This window comes from Sus scrofa, chromosome 1, assembly GCF_054392235.1.
Source record: "Sus scrofa isolate SSC_HxYL_T2T_F1_AM1 chromosome 1, Sscrofa_HxYL_maternal_Yorkshire_Landrace_v2.0, whole genome shotgun sequence".
Lineage (NCBI taxonomy): Eukaryota > Metazoa > Chordata > Mammalia > Artiodactyla > Suidae > Sus > Sus scrofa.
In genome coordinates this window covers 193142302-193169876 of record NC_139383.1, presented here as the reverse complement: position 1 = coordinate 193169876, position 27575 = coordinate 193142302, and the positions used below count along the sequence as shown (strand labels likewise).

The 27575-nt window shown below is 38.7% G+C and overlaps 1 protein-coding gene across 2 annotated transcripts; it reads right to left on the bottom strand.

Annotated features, from left to right (window-relative positions):
- Window positions 1–808: 808 nt before the first annotated feature.
- On the bottom strand, window positions 809–26608 carry PSMC6 (proteasome 26S subunit, ATPase 6). 2 transcript variants are annotated; one of them, XM_001928747.6, is made up of 14 exons: window positions 26470–26608; window positions 25360–25439; window positions 25225–25264; window positions 24926–24978; window positions 20440–20507; window positions 19827–19941; window positions 17009–17096; window positions 14859–14920; window positions 14651–14774; window positions 13985–14046; window positions 11492–11612; window positions 11256–11336; window positions 7269–7340; window positions 809–1307 (listed from the first exon to the last, which is right to left on the bottom strand). In XM_001928747.6, the coding sequence occupies exons 1-14, from the start codon at window positions 26594–26596 to the stop codon at window positions 1189–1191; spliced, it is 1212 nt and encodes a 403-aa protein (XP_001928782.2). In that variant the 5' UTR covers window positions 26597–26608; the 3' UTR covers window positions 809–1188. The 2 variants fall into 2 exon arrangements, with proteins under 2 accessions (XP_001928782.2, XP_084837517.1); XM_084981391.1 differs by having other exon boundaries at window positions 20440–21076; window positions 21492–24978; window positions 26470–26565.
- Between the last annotated feature and the right edge of the window lie 967 nt (window positions 26609–27575).

The following is a 27575-nucleotide window of genomic DNA, read 5'->3' as shown; positions in this document are numbered from 1 at the left end:
GCTAACAGAACTTTTGACCATTTTCGACATCAACATCCCCTACATCAGACACTCTTAGCCTGGTATCCATATATACCTATATAGTCCATGGGTGAGCTTGGGAAATAATCTCCTAAGTCTTGATGTAGGCAAAATTGTGTGTGTGTGTGAATTTTTCTGTAAAAAGGCTACACACCAGCTCAAAAAGGAACTATCGCCTCACATAAGAAAAACAGGTCACATTTAAAGCAAATATTATTTGTAATCATAATCTTTAAAAAAAGTTATGGATATGCCCATACTATTTCAATTCACTATCACACAGACTAATCATAGCAGGTGGAGAATAAATAAAGACTTTCTGGAAGGAGGAATATATAGATATAGAAACACACATCTGTGTGACACAAAACAAGATACTCTCATGAATACTAAGTGTGAGAACTCTTTTAAAATAAAAGTCAAGGAGTTCTCGTCGTGGTGCAACAGAAACAAATTTGACTAGGAACCATGAGGTTGTGGGTTCGATCCCTGGCCTCAGTCAGTGGGTTAAGGATTGCACGTTGCTGTGAGCTGTGGTGTAGGTCATAGACATGGCTCGGATCTGGCATTGCTGTGGCTGTGGCATAGGCCAGCAGCTACAGCACTGATGAGACCCTTAGCCTAGGAACCTCCATATGCCACGGGTGAGGTCCTAGAAGGACAAAAGACAAAAAATAAAATTCAAAAGTCTATGACATAAATACAATTTTATCTTGGTTATTAAATAGTTTTTACTAAGAACTTAATGGACCAAAGTAAATGTAGTTTCATAAAAGACAAGAATATATGTAGGAGAACTGAATCAAACAGATTTTATTAAATTTTAGGATGAAGAAAACAAATGATATAAAATAAGTTGTAAGAAATGCTCTCTGTACTACTATCTCAAACCATTTTCAAGGTTTTACAAAATACACAGCAAATACGAAAAACTTCAACATACCCTTATAACCTGCTGCAATAAATGCAACATTAACAAACATACAAATTTCTTCGGTACGTCTTAAAAGCAGGATTACTGAATTACTAATTTTTACAATGTTATTCATATATATTTATTCATATGCTATTATTGAGATCATTGCCAATACACACATTATTTTCCTTAACTTTATTTTTACATTAAGCTAGTATCTGTCATGCAGCCATCAAAAACCTTACAGTAAATTACACAGGCTTGTAGTCCAACTTAGACTCTAGCTTCTTAGAGTCAGCCACTTTTCTGACTGCTTTCATGAAGTCTTCCTGTACTACAAAATCATGATCAGCACGAATTGCAAACATACCTGTGGAGAATAAAACAATGTAACTGTTATATATAATACTGAATTATTTATTATAAGGAAAAAAAAGGGGGGGGTAGGTGAAATGGTGAAGGTGGTCAAAAAGTACAAACATCCACTTAAGTAAGTCCTGGGGATGTAATGTACAGCATGGTGACTATACTTATTTATACTGCTTTGTATATTTAAAAGTTGCTGAGAGCAGATCTTAAAAGTTCTCTTTTTTTTGGCTTTTTAGGAACATAGAGAATTTTGCTGCTGCTGCTTCTTTTTTTGGCTTTTTAGTGCCAAACCTGTGGCACATGGAGGTTACCGGGCTAGGGTCCAATAGGAGCTGCAGCTGCCAGTCTATGCCAGAGCCATAGCAATGCAAGATCCAAGCTGCATCTGCAATCTACACCACAGCTCATGGCAACGCAGGATCCTTAACCCACTGAGCAAGGTCAGGGATCAAACCCACAACATCACGGTTCCTAGGTTCCTAGTTGGATTTGTTTCTGTTGCACCACAATGGGAACTCCTAAAAGTTCTCATAATAAGAAAAAAATACTTTTTTATGTGGGATGATAGAATGTAAACTAGATTTATTGTGGTGATAATTTAACAATATGTACAAATACCAAATCATTACGTTGTACACATAAAACTAGCATGTCAATTATATTTCAATTAAAAAAAAAAACCAAACATTTGGAGTTTCTGTTGCAGCTCAGTGGGTTAAGAACCCGACTAGTATCCATGATGTATTGGGTTTGATCCCTGGCCTTGCTCAATGGGTTAAGGACCTGGCTCAATGGGTTGCCATGAGCCATGGCACAGGTCACAGAGGAGGCTCGGATTTGGCGTGGCTGCAGCTGTGGTGTAGGAAGACAGCTGTAGCCCAGATTCCACCCCTAGCCTGGGAATTTCCATATGCCACAAGAGTGGCCGTAAAAAGAAAAAAAAAATTTTTTTGAAGAAAACTAAATAGTGTAATATTATTCTATGGAATAAATGTGAAGAAGTCTAGATGTAATACTTCTCAGAAAGCGTTCTAATATGTTAAAAACCACTATCATTGTTCAATTAATTTCCATAGCTATAGTAAACATTATTTTACAAATCAAAACAAGACAAGTATCTGGATATTTAAAATCCAGCTTAAGGAGTTCCCTTCATGGCTCATGGATCCTAATGGATCCATGAGGATGTGGGTTCAATCCCTGGCCTCTCTCACAGGTTAAGGATCTGTTGTTGCCATGGACTGTGGCGCAGGTCACAAATGCAGCTCAGATCCCACGGTTCCCACATTGCTGTGGCTGTGGCATAGGCCAGCAGCTGTAGCTCCAATTTGACCCCTAGCCTGGGAACCTCCATATGCCCCAAGTGCGGCCTTAAAAGGCAAAAATAAATAGATAGATAAAAATCCAGCTTACACAATCCCTGTATCCAATGGCATCTTGAAAGAGCAAAAGAAAACCTAACTATCAACAATACATATTCATTTCAGTCAACAGTTTCCTATCTCTACAGGCAAGAAATTCCCTGGAAGGAGGGAGAACATGTATGCTTTGGAAAACACAGAACCCCTCCAATAAATTTTTTGGCTTTCCCTTGCTAATAATCAAAAACTTAAAGAATAAAAATTAAAGAACGTCAACAGTAGTAGGCTTTAACAAAAACCAGTGTCATTATTCAAGTAAGAAAATATACCTTTTTTATGTACAAATTGATATCTTATGATTTTCATATTCATATATCAATCACAGTTCAATTTTTTCTTTCCAGTTTCTGACAAGAAATACTACCTGACAAGGTGGGAAAAGGTGTTTTTTTTTTTTGGTTTTTTGTTTTTATACATTAGTTGTATCATTGAAACAATTCTAATATCACGATAAAGTTGGTAAGTTATCACTATCTATCAAATAAAACCTAGTAGTATTTTCATTGAGGATCTGCTTATACTCAATTTTCACTTACATAAAATGAGTAGGATACAACAGAAAATTTCAAGGGTGGAGTTCCTGCTGTGGCCGTGTCTCTACAGCACTGGGACACAGGTTCCATCCCTGGCCCAAGACAGTGGGTTAAGGATCCGGCCTTGCCGAAGCTGTGGTGTAGGATGCAACTATAGATCAGATCTGATCCGTGGCCCAGCAACTCCATATGCCACAGGGTGGTCAAAAACAGGGGAAAAAAAATTTCAAGAGTTATTTCCTGTCTTCCCTTTCAGGATGTCTACATAAGAAATCTTGGCAACAGCCATTCTATGCTGTCCTCAGAAGCCAGGTAACTGGAAATGACTGGTTTTTTTATTCTTCCCTGCATGCAGCAGCATGCAAAAGTTCCAGGGCCAGCATCAAACCAGCACGGCAGCATCTCAAACCACAGCAGTGATAATGCCAGATCCTGAACCCACTGCACCACCAGGGAACTTCCGGAAATGACTAGTTTTTAAATAGTAAAGTTTTAGAGTTCCCATTGTGACGCAGCGGAAACAAACCCAACTAGGAACCATGAGGTTTCAGATTCAACTCCTGGCCTCACTCAGTGGGTTAAGGATCTGGTGCTGCGGTGAGCTGTGGTGTAGGTCGCAGACATGGCTAGGATCTGATGCTGTTGCGGCTGTGGCATAGGCCAGCAGCTGCAGCTCCAATTCGACCCCTAGTCTGGGAACCTCTGTATGCAGCAGGTGCAGCCCTAAAAAGCAAAAAATAAATAGTAAAGTTTTAAAACTTGTTTAGAAGGCTACAACTAAATTAATCAAGTTATTTTTCTAAACCTTGTGCATATTACTGTTTCCAATAATTATTTAGTGAATAAGTGAATCTGTGATACATTCTAATCCAAAAGGATGATAATCTTAGGATTTGAATGGAAAAGACAACTATAATTCAATCAAATATATTTTGCTAAAGATATGTTAACAAGAAAGGCTTTGAGTTCCTGCTGTGGCTCAGTGGTTAACGAATCTAACTAGTATCCATGAGGACATGGGTTCAATCCCTGGCCTCGCTCAGTGGACTAAGGATCCAGCATTGCAGTGAGCTGTGGTGTAGCTCCCAGACGAGGCTCAGATCCAGCAATGCTGTGGCTGTGGTGTAGGCCGGTGTACAGCTCCAATTTGACCCCTACCCTGGGAACTTCCATTTGCCATGGGTGTGACCCTAAAAAGACGGAAAAATAAAAAAAGGGTTGATCTAATAAATAAATAAATAAATAAAATTCCAGTATGTATCCAGATGAGAATACCTCATCCAGTTAAAAAGCTTAAACTTTAACCCATAAAAAAAATTATAGCTCTTCAGTGGAAATAGGTAAAAATAGTTTTTTTAAATATGGGAGAAAAGGGGAGTTCCCATCATGGTGCAGCAGAAACGAATCCGACTAGGAACCATGAGGCTGCAGATTCGATCTATGGCCTCGCTCAGTAGGTTAAGGATCTGGTGTTGCCATGAGCTGTGGTGTAGGTCGCAAACATGGCTCAGATCTGGCATTGCTGTAGCTCTGGCGTAGGCTGGCGACAACAGCTCTGATTAGACCCCTTGTCTGGGAACTTCCGTATGCCGTAGGTGTGGCCCTAAAAAGACAAAAAATAAAATAAAATAAATAAATAAATAAGGGGGAAAAAAGAGAATGTCATAATTTAATGGTACCAACCTTTAAGATTATGGTACTGCTTTTGTTTGGATTCCAATTTGACCAAAGCAATCATCCAATAAAAATTTAGGAGTTTCAGAAAGAAAAACAAAAAAAAAGGAGTTCCTGTCCTGCCCAGCAGAAAGGAAGCTCACTAGGAACCATGAGGTTGCGGGTTCACCCCCTGGCCTCACTCAGTGGGTTAAGGATCCGGCGTTATCATGAGCTGTGGTGTAGGTTCCAGATGTGGCTTGGATCTGATGTTGCTGTGGCTGTGGCATAAGCTGGCAGCTGTAGCCCATATTTGACCCCTAGCATGGGAACCTCCATATGCTGCGGGTGCAGCCCTAAAAAGCAAAAAAATAAAGCAAAAAAAATATTTGGGAGTTTCCATCGTGGCTCAGCAGTAACGAACCCTCCTAGTATCCATGAGGACATGGGTTTGATCCCTGGCCTCGCTCAGCGGGTTACGGAACCAGCATTGCCATGAGCTGCAGTGTGGCCGACCAAGCTCAGATCCTGAGTTACTGTTGCTGTTGCTGTGGCTATAGCATAGGCCAGCAGCTGTAGCTCCAATTCAAACCCTGAATTGGAGGCCTGGGAACTTCCACACGCCCCAGGTACGGCCCTAAAAGACAAAAAAAAAAAAAAAAAAAATTTAGTCCAGCATAGATTTTGGAAAGAGAATGTCATTAAGTTACTCCAAGTAGTTCAGGTGACAGGGGTTTACTTATTATTTTTGTTTATTAACAAGTCTTTATAAGCATGATTTACTGTGATTTGTACTGAGAATTTCTAGACCTGCAGATCTTTAATCCAGATACTGAGTCATAGTATACTCATGAAGATACTCCTATGGAGAAGCCATGTCTGAGCAGCCTCTTGTTGAATTTACAAGAAATGTTAAAATAAGGCTAAAGGTGATATGAAAACAAGAGCAAATCACTTATTGCAATACTTAAAAATTTTTTATCTGCAACCTACGAAAGTCAGTAACTATAAAAATTACTATAGAAATTAATTTTTTTGATTTTAAGATTCTGTACGAGGACAAAGACTAAAAATTACTGTAGAAATTAATTTTTTTGATTTTAAGATTCTGTACAAGGATAAAGACTAAATGACTCTCTGTAGGGTTTTATAGCCACTTGGTATAAAAATAGGATCACACAAACCACAGAGAAAATTATATTTAAAAACTACTACATTTCTACAAGCTGCATGAACTTTTTTTTTTTTTTTAAGGCCACACCTATGTCATACGGAAGGGCCTACCTAGGCTAGGGATCAAATCAGAGCTGTAGTTGCTAGCCTACACCTTAGTCACAGCAACGCTGGATTCGAGTTGCATCTGTGACCTACACTGTAGCTTATGGCAACATTGGATCCTTAACCCACTGAGCGAGGCTGGGATCAAACCTACATCCTCATGGATACTAGTCGGGTTTCTTAACCCACTAAGCCACAACAGGAACTCCAAACACAAAATTCATAAATCAGTCTTTCAAAGCTAATTGCCAACAGACTAGTATCAGAAGACATGTCATCCATTTTGCAGCAGATACCCCTACCCAATCAGAATTCTGCCACAGGTATAGCAGAAAATTAGGTATGGTCTCAGACTTACTTCATGGAGCCAGGATGCCATCACATGCCATGTCTTTCACACATTCTAGCCTAAGGTATCCGTAAGTGCAAAGGAGTTAAAATCCCCAAGGGAAACTCATCCAATGGAGAATGAATGCTGGTAAATGAATGCTCCAGTCTCCCTTATTTCAGCCAGATAATCTGGAAAAAATTCTGTTTCTCTGCAGTCTCATCAAAATCAAACCCATCTTGTCTGTAACAGTTACTTCAATGGTATATATACCCTTATAACAGCTTTCTCTTTCCATCTCACTTGACCCATTCTCTCCTACTTCTTAGAATCAATTTCCCAGAAACAACAAGCACTCAAATCCTTGCAAAGCTCAGGCTCTGCTTTTGCACAGACCCAAACACATTTTTAGCAAATTAAACAAATCAAAATCAATAGTAAAAACTGTTCTTTAAACCCTTACCTGCTTCAGGAGTTCCCATCGTGGCTCAGTGGCTAACGAATCCGACTAGGAACCATGAGGTCGAGGATTCGATCCCTGGCCTTGCTCAGTGGGTTAAGGATCTGGCATTGCTGTGAGGTATAGTGTAGGTTGAAGATGCGGCTCTGATCTGGTGTTGCTGTGACTCTGGCAAAGGCCGGCAGCTACAGCTCCGATTAGATACCTAGCCTGGGAACCTCCATATGCCGTGGTACAACCCTAAGAGAGGCAAAAAGACCAAAAAAAAAAAAAAACACAAAACCCTTACCTGCTTCAGTACAAACATTTCTCAGGTCTGCTCCATTAAAGCCATCTGAAAGCTTCACAATTGCTTCATAATCTGTTTAGTAAAAATACTGCAATTTAATAAAGAAAAAAAAAGAACTTTTCTTCATTTATGTCAACATAGAAAATTAAATGAAGAGCTTACTTTGAATTTTGTCAGCCAGACATCAGCTCTGTTAACACCCCACAATATTAACAACCAAAAACAATACTTCTATTAAGTAAACAAGCACCAAGCAGAAATAAACATACTTCTTAAACTGTAAAACCAAGAAATACCAAGATCTCAAGGCATCAAAACCTGTTACTACACATGCAACAGTTATATGCATGTGAACTTCAGGTATCTGTCAAGGTATGACATTAAAACTGTAACAAGTTGAATAAATCTCAAATATTCAAAATCAACTGTAACCACAATGAAATTTAATCATACAAGCCAAATATAAAATATACTAATCATAGTCATCAGACATAATTTTATCATAAAGAATTGTTAAATGCTAGAGTAAGCACTGGCTAGCTTTTCTGGTTTCTGTGAAAGCTCCAAGTGTTGAGGTATCGGATTTATGATAACAGTTAATAGTTAAGTGACTTTTCTCTCCACATGGTAGACTTAAAATGAAGGGCTGCTGGTTTAGGGTAGCAGTTATGGACTGGATATAGAAAATGGAGAGAAGAGACAGCACAGGCTACTATAACGTGAATAACTAATAAGACACCCTTTGTCAGGCAATCTAGAGTATGTCAACTTCTATTTGAAATCGCACAGATAATTCACTAATTAGATGTCATTCAGGCTCAAGTTCATGTAAGCTTCTTGAGAACAGATTCCTCAAAATAGCACAGTACCTGGCACCAAGGAAGCGCTCAGTATCGGAAGAAGCTCCTAAATTCAGCTCAATCTTTTCAGCTCTAAACTCCTTCACATGAGTAATGAGAAAGGCAATGATCAACTATTTCTAATTATTTTGGACCACTAACTTTTTAAAAGAGTTTTTAAAGCTGCCTGGCAATTACGCTACATTCCCGTAGTTCAGAGGTCAGCACACTTTCTGTAATGGGCAAGACAGTAAATATTTTAGGCCTTATAGGTAATATGGTCTCTGTCAAAACTACTCATTTCTGCTGTTGTCATGGGAAAGTAGATATAGACAATAAGTGAATAAATGGGTGGTGTTGTGTTACAACAAAACATAATTTACAAAAACAGAAGGCAGGTATAATTTGGCCCACAATAGAATACATGGTTTGCTGGATTTTATCCTAGTCCACTTTCTCATTTCTATAGAAGATAACTATTTTATAACTTCTCCTCTGTCCTCAAATCTCCAACAATACTTTCCCATCTTCACTCCAAAGCTGCTTCCTAATTCACTGAAAAAATAAAACCATTCAGAAGAAAAACTCTCGGGAGTTTTTATCGTGGCACAGCAGAAACAAATCTGACTAGGAACCGTGAGGTTGCAGGTTTGATCCCTGGCCTCGCTCAGTGGGTTAAGGATCCAACATTACCTTGAGCTGTGGTGTAGGTCGAAGACACAGCTAGGATCTCATGTTGCTGTGGCTGTGGCACAGGCCAGCAGCTGTAGCTCCTATTTGACCCCTAGCCTGGGAACTTCCATATGCCACAGGGGCAGTCCTAAAAAGCAACAAAAAAAAAAAAAAAAAAAAGAAGAAGAAGAAAAATTCTCTATTCACCTGTCATATTTGAAAACCTATTATCATCAGCATCTATATATACTTATTTCCTAGATGTCTGTGCTCATAAACAAAGCCAACCTCTCTTCCAAAAAAGTGCATTATCAACTTGTCTCTCTCCTAGATCATTCCCATTAGCACAAAAAAAGTGTTGTAAGTTCTTCCATCTTAAAGAAAACTCCCCCAAAGCCTCATCTCCATTTCTTCTCTTCTTCCCTTTGCTAGAGAACTCCTTGAAAGAGCTGTCTAAACTAAAGCCTCTCGTCCTCATCTCTCTGATAGCCATCTGAACAAAGTTCACTCCTACCACTCCAGAGAAATTTCTTTTGATGAGGCCCCAGTGATCTTCACATAGCACATCCAATCTCAGAACTCTTCTTATCAAACCCATTGTCAGCATTTGACAGGAAATTAATCCCTCCTTATAACAATTTCTTCATTTATCTCCCAGGACAGCATTAGCTCCTGGTAAACTCCCAACTCTGTGACTGTGCTTTCTCAGTCTTCTTTGATGGTTTTTCCTCTCAACTTAATGTTGGAAGTAGCCATTTTTTAATCTCTTCTCTAAGCACATTCACTTCCTTGCAAACATATTTATGCTGATATTACCAATATTTATAACTTTAGCATAGGCCACTCCAATGAACTATTTGTGCATGGAGAATTATTAATTAACATCTTTATCGCTATCTAATTGGCATCTCAATTTTTTTTTTTTTGCTTTTTTTAGGGCCGCACCTGGGGCATATGGAGGTTCCCAAGCTAGGAGTCTAAAGCTGCTGGCCTATACCACAGCCTCACCAGATCTGAGCCGAGTCTGAGACCTAAACCACAGCTCAAGGCAACATCAGATCCTTAATCCACTGAGCGAGACCAGGGATTGAACCCACCACCTCATGGTTCTAGTCCGATTCCTTTCCCCTGAGTCACGACAGGAACTATGCATTTCCAATTTAATGCTGCCAGAATTATAGTTATAATTCTCCCTTTAAAACCTAATCTTTCCAGTCTTCCCTTAACTTTAATTGACGGCAATTCCATCTTTCCTATCGCATGAGTCAAAAACCTAAGTATTCCCTGGTTCTTTTCGTCAGCTTACTTCTAATCCATAAGCAAGTCCTGTCATCTCTACATTCAAAATATGTTCAGAATCTTTTTTCTTTTCTTTTTTATTTTTAGGGCCGGAAGTTCCCAGGCTAGGGGTCAAATCAGAGCTACAGCTGCCAGCCTACACCACAGCCACAGCAACTCAAGATCTGAGTCACATCTGCTACCTACACAGTTCACAGAAGAGCTGATAAGATTATACTCTCATCTCTGCTTTTAACATTCTATAATATAAAAATTAATAAAAAAAGATCCTATCATTCCTCAGCTTACAATCCTCCAATGGCATCCAAGTCACTGAAAATAAAAGGCAAAGTTCCTACACAATACCTCAGTAAGGCCCTACACAATCAGAGCCCTATTACTTCTATGACTTATTTCACTCGCTACTGTACCATTAACTCTGCTGCAGACACCTTGACCTCTTTGCTGCTCCTAGAATGTTCTAGACATGAACCTGCTTCAAGGTCTTCTTACCTGATGCTCCCTCTTTATGATTTTTCTCCAAATATTCATATCTAGCTCTTCCACTTTTTAGGTCATTGCTTCAAAATCACCTTGGTAAGTCCTTCTCTGTGCTTGCCCATGCTGCTCTCTACCCACTTCCACTTAAAAATGTATTATTCATGCCTGCTCCTGGCATTACCTATTCCCCTTTCCTTGCTTTATTTTTCTGTGTAGCACTTATCATCATCTAACATACTATACAATTGACTCTTGAACAACTGAGGGATTATGGGCGCCAACCATCCACATAGGTGAAAATCTGTGCATAGCTTATAAACAGCCCTCTGTTTCCACTGTTCTCCAACTGTGGATTCGACCATCCCCAACTAAGCTGTACTGAAGCATTTAATACTGAAAAAAAAATCCACATATAAGTAGACCCACAGAGTTCAAACCCACATTGTTTAAGGGTCAACTGAATATTCTCTTCCCCTGTCTTTCTGGTCAAGAATATAAGTTATATAAAGGTTGGAATTTGCCTGTTTTGTTCACTGCTATATCTCCAGCACTTGCAAAACAATTCCTAGCATACAGCAAATGCTCAAAAATGATTAGCTGAATTTAAGACCAGATTTGATAGACTATCAGTGATATCCAATAGCATTTTGTTTCATTTACCAAATGTAAATATATACAAAATTGGTTATGTTCTTACCTATTTCACCATGCTTTGTAATGGGACCTGCATGGATTTTCAATATATCTAATCTTGCTTGTTCATTTGGTAAATCAATATCTGAAAATAAGAAAATTATAAGAAATTCTCTTACAGTCAGTTTTTTTTGTTTTTTTTTTTTTTGTCTTTTAAAGTAGGAGGTAGGCTGGAGGTATGGGAGGAGAAAAAGACACAGAAAACGGGAAACAGACAGCAGGAAAAAAAGCTCAACTCACGTATTTTTCTATCTAATCTTCCTGGACGAAGCAAAGCAGGATCCAGTGTATCTGGTCTGTTTGTAGCCATGATCATTTTAACTCTATGTAGAGTATCAAATCCATCCATTTGATTTAGTAACTAGGAATATATTTGTGAATCAAAATCAAAGTATATTTTATAAAACATCCCAATCATTAAAAAATACAGCACACAACTTTTATATGCCTAAGACCATGAAATGTGTTGCTTATACATATGTAATGTTTAGTATGAGCATTTGATGGAATCATATTTTTCTCACTATTTTTTTTTTTTTTTTTTTTTTTTTGCTTTTTAGGACCACACCCATACCACATGGAGGTTCCCAGGCTAGGGGTCTAACTACAGCTAGGGGTCTCCCTAGAGCTGCCAGCCTATACCACAGCCACAGCAATGCCAGATCCAAACTTCATCTACGACCTACACCACAGCTCACAGCAACGCCGGATCCCTATGAACCCACTGAGCGAGGACAGGGATCGAACCTGCCACCTCATGGTTCCTAGTCAGATTCATTTCTGCTGCGCCACGACAGGAACTCCGTATTTTTTTCTATGTTACAAAGGGATATATTTTCCATCCTAAAAGTTCCAAGATAGATTATTTAACTATATACCTTTTTATAGCTATCAGATAGTTCTAATAAATCTGAAGCATCCATCTATTTAAGAACTATGAAACTATGTGGATCTGATTTCCAATGTTTGAATTTTTTTGTTACAATTACTTTTTAAAATAATTAAAACTAAAGTTTAAAGTGCTTATGGTATGCCAGACATAAAATTTACACTAGATAACTAGACACAATGATTTTCTATGAGTTTGATAATAAATCTATTAAATATCATTTCAAATAATTCTATTATATATAAATACATTGAGACACTTAACACATTTCCTTCAATTCCTAAAATTTTCTTAAATAGAAATGTTGAAAAACCTAACTGCAGTCAACAAACTTTTTAAAACAAAGCTATTTCTTTATGTTAATATGTCTAACACTGGGAACTCCCTGGTGGTCCAGTGGTTGGGACTCAGTACTTTCATGACAGTGGCCCAGATTCAATCCCTGGTCTAGGAACTGAGATCCCACATCAAGCTGCTGCATGCCACAGCCAAAAAAACAACGTATGTCTAACATTCAAAAAATGTTAGCTAACAATATATCAATTACATGAATAAAACTATTATCTGTGTTGTTTTTAAAATACCTCAATTTATGGCTTCTAAGAGACTCCACAATTTTAAAATATTTTGTATTTTCTAATCAGACCAATTTATGAAAAGCAATTTTTTTTTTATTTATTTTTTTTTTGTCTTTTTTTTTGTGTTTTGTTGTTGTTGTTGTTGCTATTTCTTGGGCCGCTCCCGCGGCATATGGAGGTTCCCAGGCTAGGGGTTGAATCGGAGCTGTAGCCACCGGCCTACGCCAGAGCCACAGCAACGCGGGATCCGAGCCGCGTCTGCGACCTACACCACAGCTCACTGAAACGCCGGATCGTTAACCCACTGAGCAAGGGCAGGGACCGAACCCGCAACCTCATGGTTCCTAGTCAGATTCGTTAACCACTGCGCCACGACGGGAACTCCTGAAAAGCAATTTTTAAATATCCCTATCGAGATAGAAATTGACAATGTGTTACCTATGCTACCTATGTATTTACAGAAGTTGGAAAATGTGTTTGAAATCTTGCTATCTCTCTCACAGAATTTGGAGTACAAAAAAGCTTTATATTAATTTCAATATCGCATCACCCATCTTCAATAATCAAAACTAAAATAGTTTTATTTTCAGCAAGAAAGCAAGAGAGGAAAGTATTAGTAATTTTTAAAGCAGCTGCATACATAATTATAATTCATTTATTGCCACCAGTTTTAATATGTTACTCATAAAGCATCTTTTTTTTTTTTTTTTTTTTGTCTTTTTAGGGCCACACCTGCGGCATATGGAGGGTCCCAGGCAAGGGACCAAATCAGAGCTGTAGCTACTGGCCTACCCAACAACCACGCAAGATGCGAGTAGCATCTACAGCCTACACCACAGCTCACAGCAACACTAGATCCTTAACCCACTGAGTGAGGCCAGGGATCATACTTGAATCCTAATGGACACTAATCAGGTTTGTTACCGCTGAGCCACTACGGGAACTCCACTCAAAGTATCTTAAAGCTAATGCAAGATCACATTCACAATAAAAGTACAATAATATAATTTAACTATTTAAATGGCTGGTCTGCTCCAAAAACAGAATACAGCTGTAAATCAAATGAAATTCTGTAGATATACTTGTTTTCTAGTATTCATTTTCTTACTGGTAGAGCAAAGTGTTCATTCCTGTATTTCAAATTCCATACTTAAGTGCATTCTTCAGTTAAACCACTGCACATATTTTGACCTTTAAATATCCAATGTTCACGTCTTCATTTCATAAGCATTGATTGCTTTATAAACCCCCTTTACCAAATATTACCTCCATTAAAGTTCTCTGAATCTCTCTATCAGCTGAAGTACCCTCAGAAAACCGACGACCACCTAAAATAACAATATGGAAACTCATGTGCATTACTCTTTACCTCTTTGAGCATCATTTAAGAAAGCAATACAAAAATAATAGTGTCTAGGATTTAAAACACTAAGATGAAATTAATTAGCAAGAATTATGCTGACAAATTGATTTTAGTATAACTGCTCTCATTTTCTCAATGTTAGAAGTTATTTATTAAAATTGGTTAAACTTTCTCAATGTTAGAAGTTATTTATTAAAATAGGTTAAACTTTTTTTTTAATTTTATGGCTGCACCCATGACATACGTAAGTTCCCAGGCCAGGGATTGAATCTGAGCCTCAGCTGTGACCTATGACATAGCTGCAGCAATGCCAGATCCTTTAACCCACTGTGCCAGGCTGGGGATTAACCCATGCCTCTGGAGCGACCCAAGCTGCCGCAATCAGATTCTTAATCCATTGTGCCACAGCAAGAATGCCTCTTAATTGTTTAAAAGTAACATTCAATTCAGTTTGCTACTTCAAAAAGCTGCAATTAGCAATGAGGAAAGGAGGGGAAGCTCACTTAGATCTAAAAAATATTTCCTATCACTCTCAAGAAAAGTTTAAATTTAAAAAGTGTTATTCTTACCAATAGCATCTATTTCATCCATAAAAATGATACATGGCTGATGGTCCCTGGCATAATTAAACATTTCTCTGATCAAACGAGCACTTTCACCAATGTACTTGTCTACAATAGAACTAGACACAACCTGATTAAAGGAAAAACATCAAGGTAAACATAAGACAGTTCAAATAAAATTTAATTTCAACAGCTACAAGAATCTTCCCTTTACCTTTAAGAAATTGCAATCCAGCTGGCTAGCAACAGCTCGGGCCAAGAGTGTTTTTCCTGTACCTAGAAAGGACAAAAGAAGTCCTAATTAGATGGAAAGTGAAACAAATTTTCAAAAGCCTTAAAAATGTAATATACGGTGTTCCCTGGTGGCTCAGTGAGTTTAAGGATCCTTTGTTGCTGCAGCTGTTGTGTAGGTCGAAGCTATGGCACAGGTTTGATCCCTCCCTGGCTCAGGAACTTCCACATGCTGTGGGTGAAGCCAAAAAAAAAAAAAAAAAAAGAGTCATCTGTTGAACAGTAAATTTTGATAAATGGGGGCCAAATCCTAAATACAATTTCCATTTAAAATTCCAAAGCACTTTCATTCTCAATATTAAAATTTAAAATTATAAATTATACTCAAAATATCCCTTGTAATTTTATTTCAAGCAAAGTGAATATATACTTTAAAAATATATCAAGCCCTACTTACTAATAGACTAAGATGGAAACTTGTATATTAAAATTCATTAGTCTATGCTGCACACTGAATGGACCTTTACCTATGTATGATATTGTAATATCAAGTATTGGTTACTTGGAAACTACTGATTCAGTGGGTTATGAAAATCTTCCACGTATTTTTCATTATACTATATTAAAAAAAAATCACATTTCTTATTACCAATCTTATCATGCCTTTTATCAACATATCTGAAAGTTGTTAAGCTCATAGTACCAGCTATAAAGTTTTCAAAGGCTCTAATTTTTGCATAAAAGCTCAAATTTCTTCACTGGTTACAGATGATTTCAGTTGTTTACTTTAACATGATGGGCTAACTTCATTTTTTTAAAAAAACATGTGACAGGTAACCAACAACCAGTGTGAATAACCAATAACCAGTCTGATAACAATAGACTGCCTGAAATTATCCTTTCAAGTAAAAATGGTATTCTCTAAAAAGCAGCTAATTCAGCAGGCAACTTAAATAACTATACAAGTGCTTTTCCTAGAAATATCTATCTTACTCAATATGCAACAGAAGTACTTTATATGTATTTTCCATTTCCATTTTCCACAGAATACAAAACATTATTCAAGGATCATGAGTTAATAAATTTTTTTTTTTTTACTTTTTAGGGCTGTACCCACAGCACATGAAGGTTCCCAGGCTAGGGGTCAAATTGGAGCTGCAACTGCTGGCCTACACCACAGCCACAACAATGTGGGATCTGAGCCATATCTGTGAGCTACACCACAGCTCATGGCAACGCAAGATCCTTAACCCATTGAGAGAGGCCAGGGATCAAAGCCACATCCTCATGGACACTAGTCAGGTTCGTTAACTGCTGAGCCACTATGGGAATTCCATGAGTTAATAAACTTTTAATAATTATAATTTTTACTGCTTTAGCAAAGATATTTTAAAGTGAAACTGGCATCTTTTTTATAATACTGCAAATGCGAATGGCCAAGAAGACAATGACTACTATACTATTTTGCACCATTGATTTAAATGATTCATGCCACAGCATATGCAATGTTACTCTCATTGCTTTTACCATTAGCACAGATGGTAGTTGGCTCTTCCACTGTGTTGACACCTTAGCATTATGAGAGTATGTTCTGACCTTGCAGATAAACTCAAAGTGTCTGTGGGCCACCCAGAGGTCTGTGAGTCACAGAGGACCACTGACTACAATCACATGGCATGTTAAGAGATACACCTTATGAGGCACAAGAGGACTGAGCACACCCGGAAAAAAAAATAGCAGACATACATCTTCAATCCCTTCCTTATTTTGAATAGAATGGAACTTCGAATTCCCAAGATAAACTTCCATTTAAATATTCATTCCTTCATTTATTGATTTATTTTTTGCGTTTTTAGGGCCACACGTGAGGCATATGGAGGTTACCAGGTTAGGGGGTCTAATCGGAGCGACAAATGTCAGCCTACACCACAGCCACAACAATGCCAGATCTAAGCTGCGTCTGTGATATACACCACACCTCACGGCAACGCCAGATCCTTACCCAATGAGCAAGGCCAAGGATCGAACCCACAACCTCACAGTTCCTAGTGGGATTTGTTTCCACTGCGTCATGCCGGGAACTCCTATTCCTTCGTTTATTTCATAGCGGGGCAAATATAATTCAATACCAACCTGGTGGTCCATATAACAAACAGCCTTTTGGAGGTATTATTCCTACACGTTGGAATAATTCTGGGTTTGTAAGAGGTAATTCTATTACCTAGAAAAGAAATTGAATGTTTTTTAAAAACTTAGTAAAGAATTTGATGTAGTTTCAAATATTTCAAGCAAAATATCAGCAGAGCTGCGTACACATCTTAATTCATAATAGATTTAAAATTCCATACTATGTAAAACCATTTGTATTAGAGGTATTTCTTCAGGTAGATGTAAAATATCCCTTAAGTCTAAAAATCTTCAAGTATTTTTTAAATTAATTGATTAGGAGTGCCCATCATGGCTCAGCAGTAACAAACCCAACTAGTATCCATACGGATGAGGGTTCCCTGGCCTCAATTAGTGGGTTAAGGATCTGGCACTAGCACGAGCTGTGGTGTAGGTCACAGAAGGTGGCTCCCATCTGGCGTTGCTGTGCCTATGGCATACACCAGCAGCTGCAGCTCCAATTTGACCCCTAGCCCGGCAACTTCCATATGCCATGAGTGAGGCCCTAAAAAAAAAATTAATTAAAAAGCATATAGGGAAGTCCCTGGTATACTAGCAGTTACAGATTTGGCATGGGGTTACTGCCGTGTTGCAGGTTCAATTCCTGGCCTGGGCATGGCCAAAAAAAATGCATGTGGTAATCTGAAGTATTTATTATTTAATACACTTTGTTAAAATAACCACAACACCTAATTAGGGTGATAGTTGCAAAGCCATAAAATCTGTCAAAACACTTCTGGACTGTATACTTAAAAATCTGTGTACTTTACTGAACATAAAATTACGCCTCAATGAAAAAAATTACACCACAAAAAATCTGCATTTGAATACAACATAAAGTAATTATAAAATGGGGAACTTGGGTAAGTTATAACTGCCACTGAGAAATGGTATATATTGGACCTCCCACTGTGGCGCAACAGCATCAGCAGTCTTGGGAGTGCTGAGACGCAGGTTTGATCTCCTGCCTGGCACAGTGGGTTAAGGATCCGGCATTGCTGCAGCTGCAGCTTAGGTTGCAACTGCAGCTGGGATCTGATTCCTGCCCCAGGAGCTCTATATGCCTGCCATAGAGTAGCCAAAATATGAAAAAAAGAGAACTGGTGTATAAAATTTTCTTACATTGGCAATTTGTCATAGCAGTCTTTTTTTTTTTTTTTTTTTTTTTTTTGTCTTTTGGCCCACCCACAGCATGTGGAAATCCCTGGGGCCAAGGACTGGATCCACATCACGGCAGCAACCCAAGCCACAGCAGTGACAATACAGGATCCACCACTGTGCCACCAAGAAATTCCTTGTTATCATAGTCTTAAAAAATTGTAAGTTCTGGTGTTCTAAGACTGAGTCAAAGAAAGAAAAGTAGAGATCAGAAAAAGTGAGGATGGAGCTCTCGTTGTGACTCAGCAGAAACAAATCTGACTGGCATCCATGAGGACACAGGTTTGATCCCTGGCCTCACTCAGTGGGTCAAGGATCTTGTATTGCTGTGAGCTGTGGTGTAGGTCACAGATGCAGCTCAGATCTGGTGTTGCTGTGGTGTAGGCCAGCAGCTGCAGCTCTGATTCAACCACTAGCCTGGGAACCTCCATATGTCGTGCGTGCAGCCCTAAAAAGACAAAAAAAAAAAAAAAGAGAGAGAGAGAAAGAAAAAGTGAGGATTTGACTGCCCAACTTAAACTCTCTACAGTACCAATAACTTGAGACATAAACTTCTACTGAAAAATCATGTTCATGAGGTACGATTAAGCTATGCCAAAAGTGTAATAAATTAATATTCTCAAGTGTCTGCAGACAAAAAAGGGTATTGCATGTCCACGTGTTTTGTGTGTGTGTTTGTGAGAGAAATTCATTCTGTTCCCATGGCTAATGCAGCAAATCACTGTAAAAGATTTCACTGTTCCATAAATCACTTGTTTTGCCCTACCTACAAAGTGAAAAGAATAGGCTTTTATTTACATTTATGCCAGTGCTTCCTCAAGTATTACTAAAAAAAAAAAAAAAAACATGGAATGCTTCATAATCACCTGGAATGCTTGTTTGAATGCTAACTGCTGTGTCCAACTCCCAATTTACTGCATCAAAACCATGCAGAGGGCCTAGGAATATGTATTTTTAATCAGAGTTTCAGAAAATTTAAAGTGCTAAAGTCTGAAAACTACTGGTTTAGAGCTTAAATCAGATAATGTAGGCCATCCCAACTAACCAAATTCACTCCTGAATATTTCCATCCTAAAGGAGGATGAAATCAACTAGACAATGTAATTTGCTTAAAAGAGAATTGTTAAGAAGCCATCTGTGCTGTGAAGCAAGGCTATCCTGATTTGACTCTTCACGTGAATTTTAAAAAGTTTAAGCCATCCTAAAGCCAATATTTTTATTAAATTACAGCAAACAGCTTTAGTAGAATAAAGTATTTAAGGCATAAATAACTCACTCTTATAAGGGTAATGGGAAATTAACCAGGTAATAGGGAAAATTATATTACACTTGCTATCCAAGTGTACACTGACCCAAATAACCTACTATGACATGGCATGGACATTGGATTATATCAATTATTCTTAGCTTTTTTTCTTCTTTGTCACAAAAAAAGGGTAGATAATTTCACCAAATTATCTCCAAATTAACAAAAGCCTGTAATTTTCATAGCTAGAATTTCAGTGCTATTCCTCTCTCGGCAAAAAAATTAAATATTCAGAATTTTACATCCTCTTTTTCTCTTCAGACATTTTAAAACCAGTACTATTTATTGGTAAGTTCAGAGCACAAAGCATACACTACCAACCTCTCTTAATTCTCGAATCTGTTCTGATAGCCCTCCAATCTCAGAATAAGAAACATTCCCAGGGTCCTCATGAGACATGTTATAAACCAGTGGATCCACTTCTCTTGGCAAATATCTGTAATGATAAGGTGTGCATTTGTCTTTAAAAGATACGTTTTTTCCCAGATTACAGAGTATAAGTAAGTTGCTTATGAAAGCACCTGTAGGTGATCTTATAAAAAAATTTTGTTTACATTAACCTGAAGTTAGTAAAAAGGAGAAAGTGGCAAAATATTCAGTGATTTTAAGAAGCATATATTTTGGGAGTTCCCATTGTGGCTCAATAGGTTAAAAACTCAACATAGTATCTGTAAGGATGTGGATTCCATCCCTGACCTCACTCAGTGAGTTAAAGACCCAGTGTTGCTGCAAGCTGTGGCATTAGGTCATAATCCATCTTGGATCTGGTATTGCTGTGGCTGTGGCACAGGCTGGCAGCTGCAGCTCCAGTTCAACCCCTAGCCTGGGAAATGCCATATGTCACAGGTATGGCCATAAAAAAAGGAAAAAAAGAAAAAAAAGTAGCAGCACATATTTTGGATAAAATCTTTCCGAAACAGAGTAGGAAACCTACCTCATGATAGTTAGTGTAGTCATATCCAAAGCAACTCTTGTTCCTGGCTTCAGCTTACTTTTGTCAAGCTAAAACAGAAGATGTTACATAAACACTTGAAAAGAGGAATACCATCTAACAAGAGCATATTTAGAAGGCAAAAAATCATTTTTAACTCAGAGAGAACACTTAAATTATAAACATCATGCCGACAGAAGAGCTTATAAAAGTAGTAATTCAAAGTTATTTCCATCTGCCTCTTAAGAATACCCTTTTGTGCAATCTCAGTGTGAAATATGCAATCAGTAGTACACAAAGTTTGAGGTGGCAATGACTTTGGTTTTGAAGAAAGAATGGACCACAGTATTTTATTTCAAAGGCTTACTATTTAGTATAGTTGTGCTCATTATATTGATTTAGGCATGGCAGTAGAGTGACTTTAGCAATTGGTACCAAAGCATTTATACAGAAATCCATTTGTGAACATTTGGGAGAAAGAAAAGGGAGGTATCTTAAAGGTACATCCATTAGACTTATTTTAAAAATTAGGGAGTTCCCGTCGTGGCGCAGTGGTTAACGAATCCGACTAGGAACCATGAGGTTGTGGGTTCGATCCCTGCCCTTGCTCAGTGGGTTAACGATCCGGCGTTGCCGTGAGCTGTGGTGTAGGTTGCAGACGCGGCTCGGATCTTGCGTTGCTGTGGCTCTGGCATAGGCCGGCGGCTACAGCTCCGATTAGACCCCTAGCCTGGGAATCTCCATATGCCGCGGGAGCGGCCCAAGAAATGGCAAAAAGACCAAAAAAAACCCATAATAATAATAAAAAAATAAAAATTATAGTTTGGGGAAGAATGTGTTATGTGACCATAGGAGATAAGGGGGAAATGCACTGTTTCCCCTTAGAGTTTTATTTTGTTTTTTGGGTTGTTTTTTTTTTTGCTTTTCAGTTTTACACCTGCTGCATGTAGAAGTTCCCTGGCTAGGGATGGACTGGGAGTTTCAGCTCTGGGCCTACACCACAGACACAGCAACACCAGATCCAAGCTGCATCTTCGACCTACATCACAGCTCACAGCAATGCCAGATCCTTAACCCACTGAGCAAAGCCAAGGATCAAATCCACATCCTTATGGATACTAGTTGAGCTCGTTACTGCTGAGCCATAACAGGAATTTCCTCCCCTTAAGAGATTTTTATTAAAACGCTAAGGAACAAAGAAAACCCAGCAATCGTCATTCATGCCTTTGCTATACATAAGACACTACGGTAAATGCATTATATATTGTTAAGTCATACTAGAGAGTTTATTGACATGTTTAGGCAGAGTAACTTATTTGGACAGGTTGGATAGAATCTATCTTAATAGATTCCAAGTACACTCAGGCTGGTACTTTTAAAAAATAAAGCCACTTTTTGATAGTATAAAAAACTGCTTGCTAATACAATTTCAGAATCATACAAATTACTGATGCCTTTTCACAGGATTTTGCAGAGCTCTTAATTTAGGATCTAGTGCCAATTAAAACATAGATGAGTTAAATACAAAATTTAATATAATGGATCAAGTTAAAAAAAATTGCCAGGTAGAGTAGTCCCCCCCATATCCACATTTTCAATTATTTGAAAATATTAAACAGAAAATTTCAGAAATAAGCAATTTGTAAGTTTTAAATTTCATGTTGTTCTGAGTAGCATGATGAAAGCTATGTCCTTGGGACATGAATCATCCCTTTGCCCCCACATATCCCTCCCATTAATCACTTAGTAGCCCTCTCAGTCAGTGGATCCACTGTTGCGGTATCGCAGGACTTGTGGTCAAGTAATCCTTATCTTAATAATGGCGCCAAAGTGCAAGAGTAGTGATGCTGGCCATTACAATAGGGCAAAGAGAAACCATAAAGCACTTTCTTTGAAGAGGGCAAAGTTCTTGACTTAATAAGGAAAGAATAAAAATAATATGCTGAGGTTCCTAAGATCTACAGTAAGAACAAATCTTCTATCCATGAAATTGTGAAGGAGGAAAAAGAAATTCATGCTAGTTTTGCTGTCAAACCTCAAAGTACAAAAGTTATGTTATGGCCACAGTACATGCCAAAGATGTAATGTAAGATGGAAAAGGCATTAAATTTGTACAAGGCATTTTGAGAGAGACCACATTCACATGACTTTTGCATATTTTTATAATTGTTATATCTTATTATTAAGTTTTCATCTCTTTCTTTTTTTCTTTCTTTCTGTGGTTAACTTTTTATTTTTATGACCACACCTACAGCATACGGAAGATCACCAGCTAGGGGTCGGACTGGAGCTGCAGCTGCAGCTGCAGGTCTAAGCCACTGCCCTGACAACACCAAATTTGAGCCACATCTGCAACCCATGCCGCAGCATGTGGCAACACCAGATCCTGGCAAGGCCAGGAATAGACCCTACATCCTCACAGACATTATGTCAGGTTCTCAACCTGCTCAGCCACAATAGGAACTCCCATAATTTTTAAATTAAACTCTATCATAGGTATGTATGTAAAAAACAGCATATATAGGGTTCAGTATATGACCAGGTTTCAGGTATCCACTGGGGGTCTTTGAACATTTCCCAAAGGATAAGGATAAGGAGGGATTACTGTACTTGAAAAAAAGCTAAAGTGATCAATATGAAGCTATTTCAACATTTACATCTACAGGAATTACATAGTCTGGCTTTTCTAATATTTTCCAGTTTTCATGTACTCTCTTGCCCTCACACAACTATCTCCGAATCTTAGAAACACCAACTTTTGGCATTCAGAGGCCCCTGAAAGGGACATAAAAATCCTGTGTCAGATTAGGAATCTAAAATTTTGGGGAATCACTATGGTGACACAATGGAAACAATACAACTAGTATCCGTGAGGATACAGGTGCAGTCCCTGGGTTAAGTGAGTTAAGAATCAGTGGGTTAAGGATCTAGCATTGCCATGAGCTGTGGTATAGATCACAAATGCAGCTATTGGATCTGGTGCTGCTGTGGCTGTGGTGCAGGCCAGCAGCAGTAGCTCCGATTTGACCCCTAGCCTGGGAACTTCCATATGCCTTGGATGTGGCCCTAAAAAGCAAAAAACTAAATGAAAATAAAAAAATAAAATTTTGGTTTAGAAAATGTCATCCCACTTATACAGTAGGTAAAATCTGAAGACTGAATCTAGTCCCTCAGTTAAATTCCATTTTTTATTCAGAGTTCCTGTGGTGGCTCAGTGGTAACAAATCCAATGAGCATCCATGAGGATATAGGTTTGAACCCTGGCCCTGCTCAGTGGGTTAAGGATTTGGAGTTGCTGTGACCTGTGGTGTAGGCTCGGATCTGGTGTTGCTGCCACTGTGGTGTAGGCCAGCAGTTGTAGCTCGGATCTGACCTCTATCCTGGGAACTTCTATATACTGCGGGTATGGCCCTAAAAAGCAAAAAAAAAAAAAACCCTTCTATTGGAGTATATTTGACTTATAATATTATATTGGTTTCTGGTATATAATAAGATGAATCAGTTATACATATAGCCATTCTTTTTTCCCATATAGGTTACTACAAATTATTGAGTAAATTTCCCTGTGCTATATAGGATGTTCTTGTTAATTCCTATTTTATACAGTAGTGTGTATTTCCCTTCCTCCCAATTCATCCCTCCGCTCCCTACAATTTCCCCTATGGTAACTATAAAGTTTAATTTTGAAGTCTGTGACTGTTTCTGTTTTGTAAATAAATTATTTTGTATTGTTTTTCATTAGATACCCATATAAGTGATATGATATTTGTCTTTGTGTGACTTACTTAGTATGATAATCTCTAAGTCCATCCATATTGCTGCAAGATGCATTATTTCATTCTTTTCATAGCTGAGTAATATTCCATTGTACATATGTACCATATAAGTAACATTTTTTATATTTAAATATAAAATATTACTTATAAGGTCTAATACTTTCATGTCAACATTAAAACAATCTGAGGAGTTCCCATTGTGGCTCAGTGGTAACGAACCCAACTAGTATCCATAAGGACGCAGGTTTGATCCCTGGCCTTGCTCAGTGGGTTAAGGATCCAGCGTTGCCATGAGCTGTAGTGTAGGTAGCAGACACAGCTGGGATCTGGCGTTGCTGTGGCTGTGTGTAGGCCAGTGGCTACAGATCTGATTTGACCCCTAACCTGGGAACCTCCATATGCCATGGGTGTGGCTCTAAAAAAAGACCAAAAAAAAAAAAAAGAAAGAGAGAAACAATCTGAGGTATTTTTTCAGTTCTAAAATTCTTTGATTTCTTAGTGTGTAGAACTTAGTGAGGCAATGCAATTCAGTAGAAAGTAGAAACTACCAGGAGTCAAATCCATAGTTCAGGCTTTGCTAACAATTACATATGTCTAAACAAGTTACCTTTGGGAGTTATGAGCATAATGCCTGACTTGCTTACCTTAAGAATTAAATAACTTAGAGGAAAGTGCTTTGTCAGTTATAAAGCACTATACAAATAAATTGTTACCTGTCGACGACAACCCACAACATATCTTGGTCCATTTGTAGCTTTAACAATGACTAGAGAAAGAAAATTAAAAAACAAATTGAAAACTACAAAGTAAAAAAAATGAATATACCTACACTGATGGAAGGTTGAGTTTTATCTCTGTTCGCCAAAGGACAATAATTGAAAGAAAATTTAGTCTATGCAAGAATGTTATCTACCTCATTACAGTTATAAAAATAATAAGCATTTCAAAAGATGGTGGTGGGAGGAGAGTCTACTCTTTTTTTCTTTACCAATTAACAATCTAATACACTTACATTTTTCTTCAGTTAATTGCTTAAGTACTTCACCCACAATCTAAAAAGAAAAAAAAAAAAGCATTACTTTTTGCCAAGAACTAAAAAAGCAAAGCAAATTACCATCACCCTCTCATCCCAAGCTCCATTACCTACCTGTCCGACACTTTGTAGGGCCTTCAGATCATTTTCAGACTTTTCATACTGCTTGGTAAGTTCTTTTAATTGTTCCCTTACTGAAATAATATAATTTGAATATTTTAAATTAAATAATCCTAGCCAGTGTGTTTGTCACTAGGTCTCACTTTACTTAAATTCAAGTCTATTTCACTTTACATATATTTCATATCCACTCTATCGAACCACACACACACACACACACACGCACAATACCGTTTGCAGATGACATGTTTAAAAACGAAATGTTGCAGAGAAATTACCACATTTTTCTTTTCTTGGTCGTAAATACTTACTTTGAGCACATTTTAGGTTACACTTTTAACAGATATTGACATTCTGACACTTTCAATTTGAGATCACAAATTCGAATGATAAAAGAGTTAGAGCCTTCCTCACTTCTCCACTTACCCACACGGATTGTTACTCTCTGGTTTTCTAACCCATATGAAGTCCACAGGTGCGGCGCTCCACAAAATTATATGGTTATGGTCTTCCCCCATTTAATTAAATCACTCAGGCTTTTCACTGACGGTACACTAAGAAAAAATCCTAACAATCTTTTCAGTTCAGGAAGAAAGGGAACTTTGTGTACCATGTAGAGTACTACTCAAAACACGACGAAAGAAGAGGAGGGCTATTATTGACCGATGGATCCCTTCTCTCTAAAGCTCTGTGTTGGGCTTTCCACTCCGCTAACGAGCCAACTTCCCGAGTTTCATCTCTTGCTTTGGTTTGCTTAACTCTTTTCCCCGCTCCGGGTCCCAGGACTCCAACAACACTGCACTCCTTACCTCAAACTGGGAAACATCCCTGACCCACTTCTTCCCCACTCCTCCTCTGGTCATCTACACTTCCATCTCAGAACTGGGGGTGTTCTCTCTGTCACCTGGACCAGTCTGGGCCATTTCTACGCCCGAAGAGGCTCCGCTTTTCAAGCACAGGGAGGGATGACAAAGCGCCTTGTCCCCAGACCGAGGCCTTCTCATTCCCGGTGCTCGGCTGCCGAGCTCGGCCAAAGGCCTCTGCTTTGTCATAGACAGAAGCGAGTTCAGACACGAGATTATATGGAAAGAAAGGTGCACTCACACTCCTTGAGACGGCCATCGATCTCCTTGTGCTCCAGCAGCTTCTTGCGGTAGTCCTGAAGCGCCTTATCTCTAGGGTCCGCCATGATGAGAAGCCGTCGCTCATAGGGGATGTCGGGAATGGCCATGGCCGCCTGGGCGGGGGAAGGGGCGGGGCGAGGGAGAACAGCCTCCCTGGAAGGGCGGGTTTGCGGGCGACCCCGCCCCTTCCGGTTGGCCCGCCTCTGCACTCCTCTTCCGGAACTTCTATGCCTCCTTCACTAGGGCTCCGCAGTGAGTTAAAGGAGGCCTCCGGCCACACTGTCCCCTGCTGGTCCGCTTGGGTAAAGCAAGGCCCTGATCTGGTGTATCTGAGAAGCCTTGATATGCTTGAGTCACTGCCCTCTTGGAACCACAAAAGGCTGTAGTAAACTGAGATGGAAGTGAAATAGAGAATATACATATCTCTCTAATATATATAGCTCTACTGGCTTCTCAGTAAAACAAGGATAGCTTCTTGGTAAAGAACAATAATATCCAGGTGAAGTAAGAGGTAGATGGGCCCCTGGGCTGAGAACAGCTGGGACTTCTTAGGTCAAGCAAATTGGGCCTTGTTTCTTTTTGGCACTTCAAGGAAAAAGTTAATTGCAGGAGCAGAGCTCTACTGGAGTAGAAAGATAAGATGACCACTTTAATCACTCCTGGGGTAAAGAAGACCTCCCCAATTACACATGCACAGTAAGATTCCTAGGGGGTCAGAAAAGGAGGAGGCACCAGGCCATAATAAGTCCTGATACCTGCTTAGCACACTTTGCTTTGGAATCCATCTTTACCAAAAGGTACGCACATATACTGGGAAGGGTCCTGTGTCCAGTCAGGTGTGAGAAATAAATAAGATAATTAGCCAAAGGTAAAGAAAGATCCAGAAGAATTGTGCTATATAAGTGATTTAAATCACCTCTCTGGTGTGCCCCTCACTCAGGGGACGCCTGCACCCGCACTCCTCTTTGGGGTGTGTATTACTTCTCTGCTTCTGACTTAAACTGCTTCTTTGTGTGCTTTCCCATATGTTGTACTGTGACTCTAACAATAAACTTTATACCTATTTTCACAGTCTTTGCCTCCCTG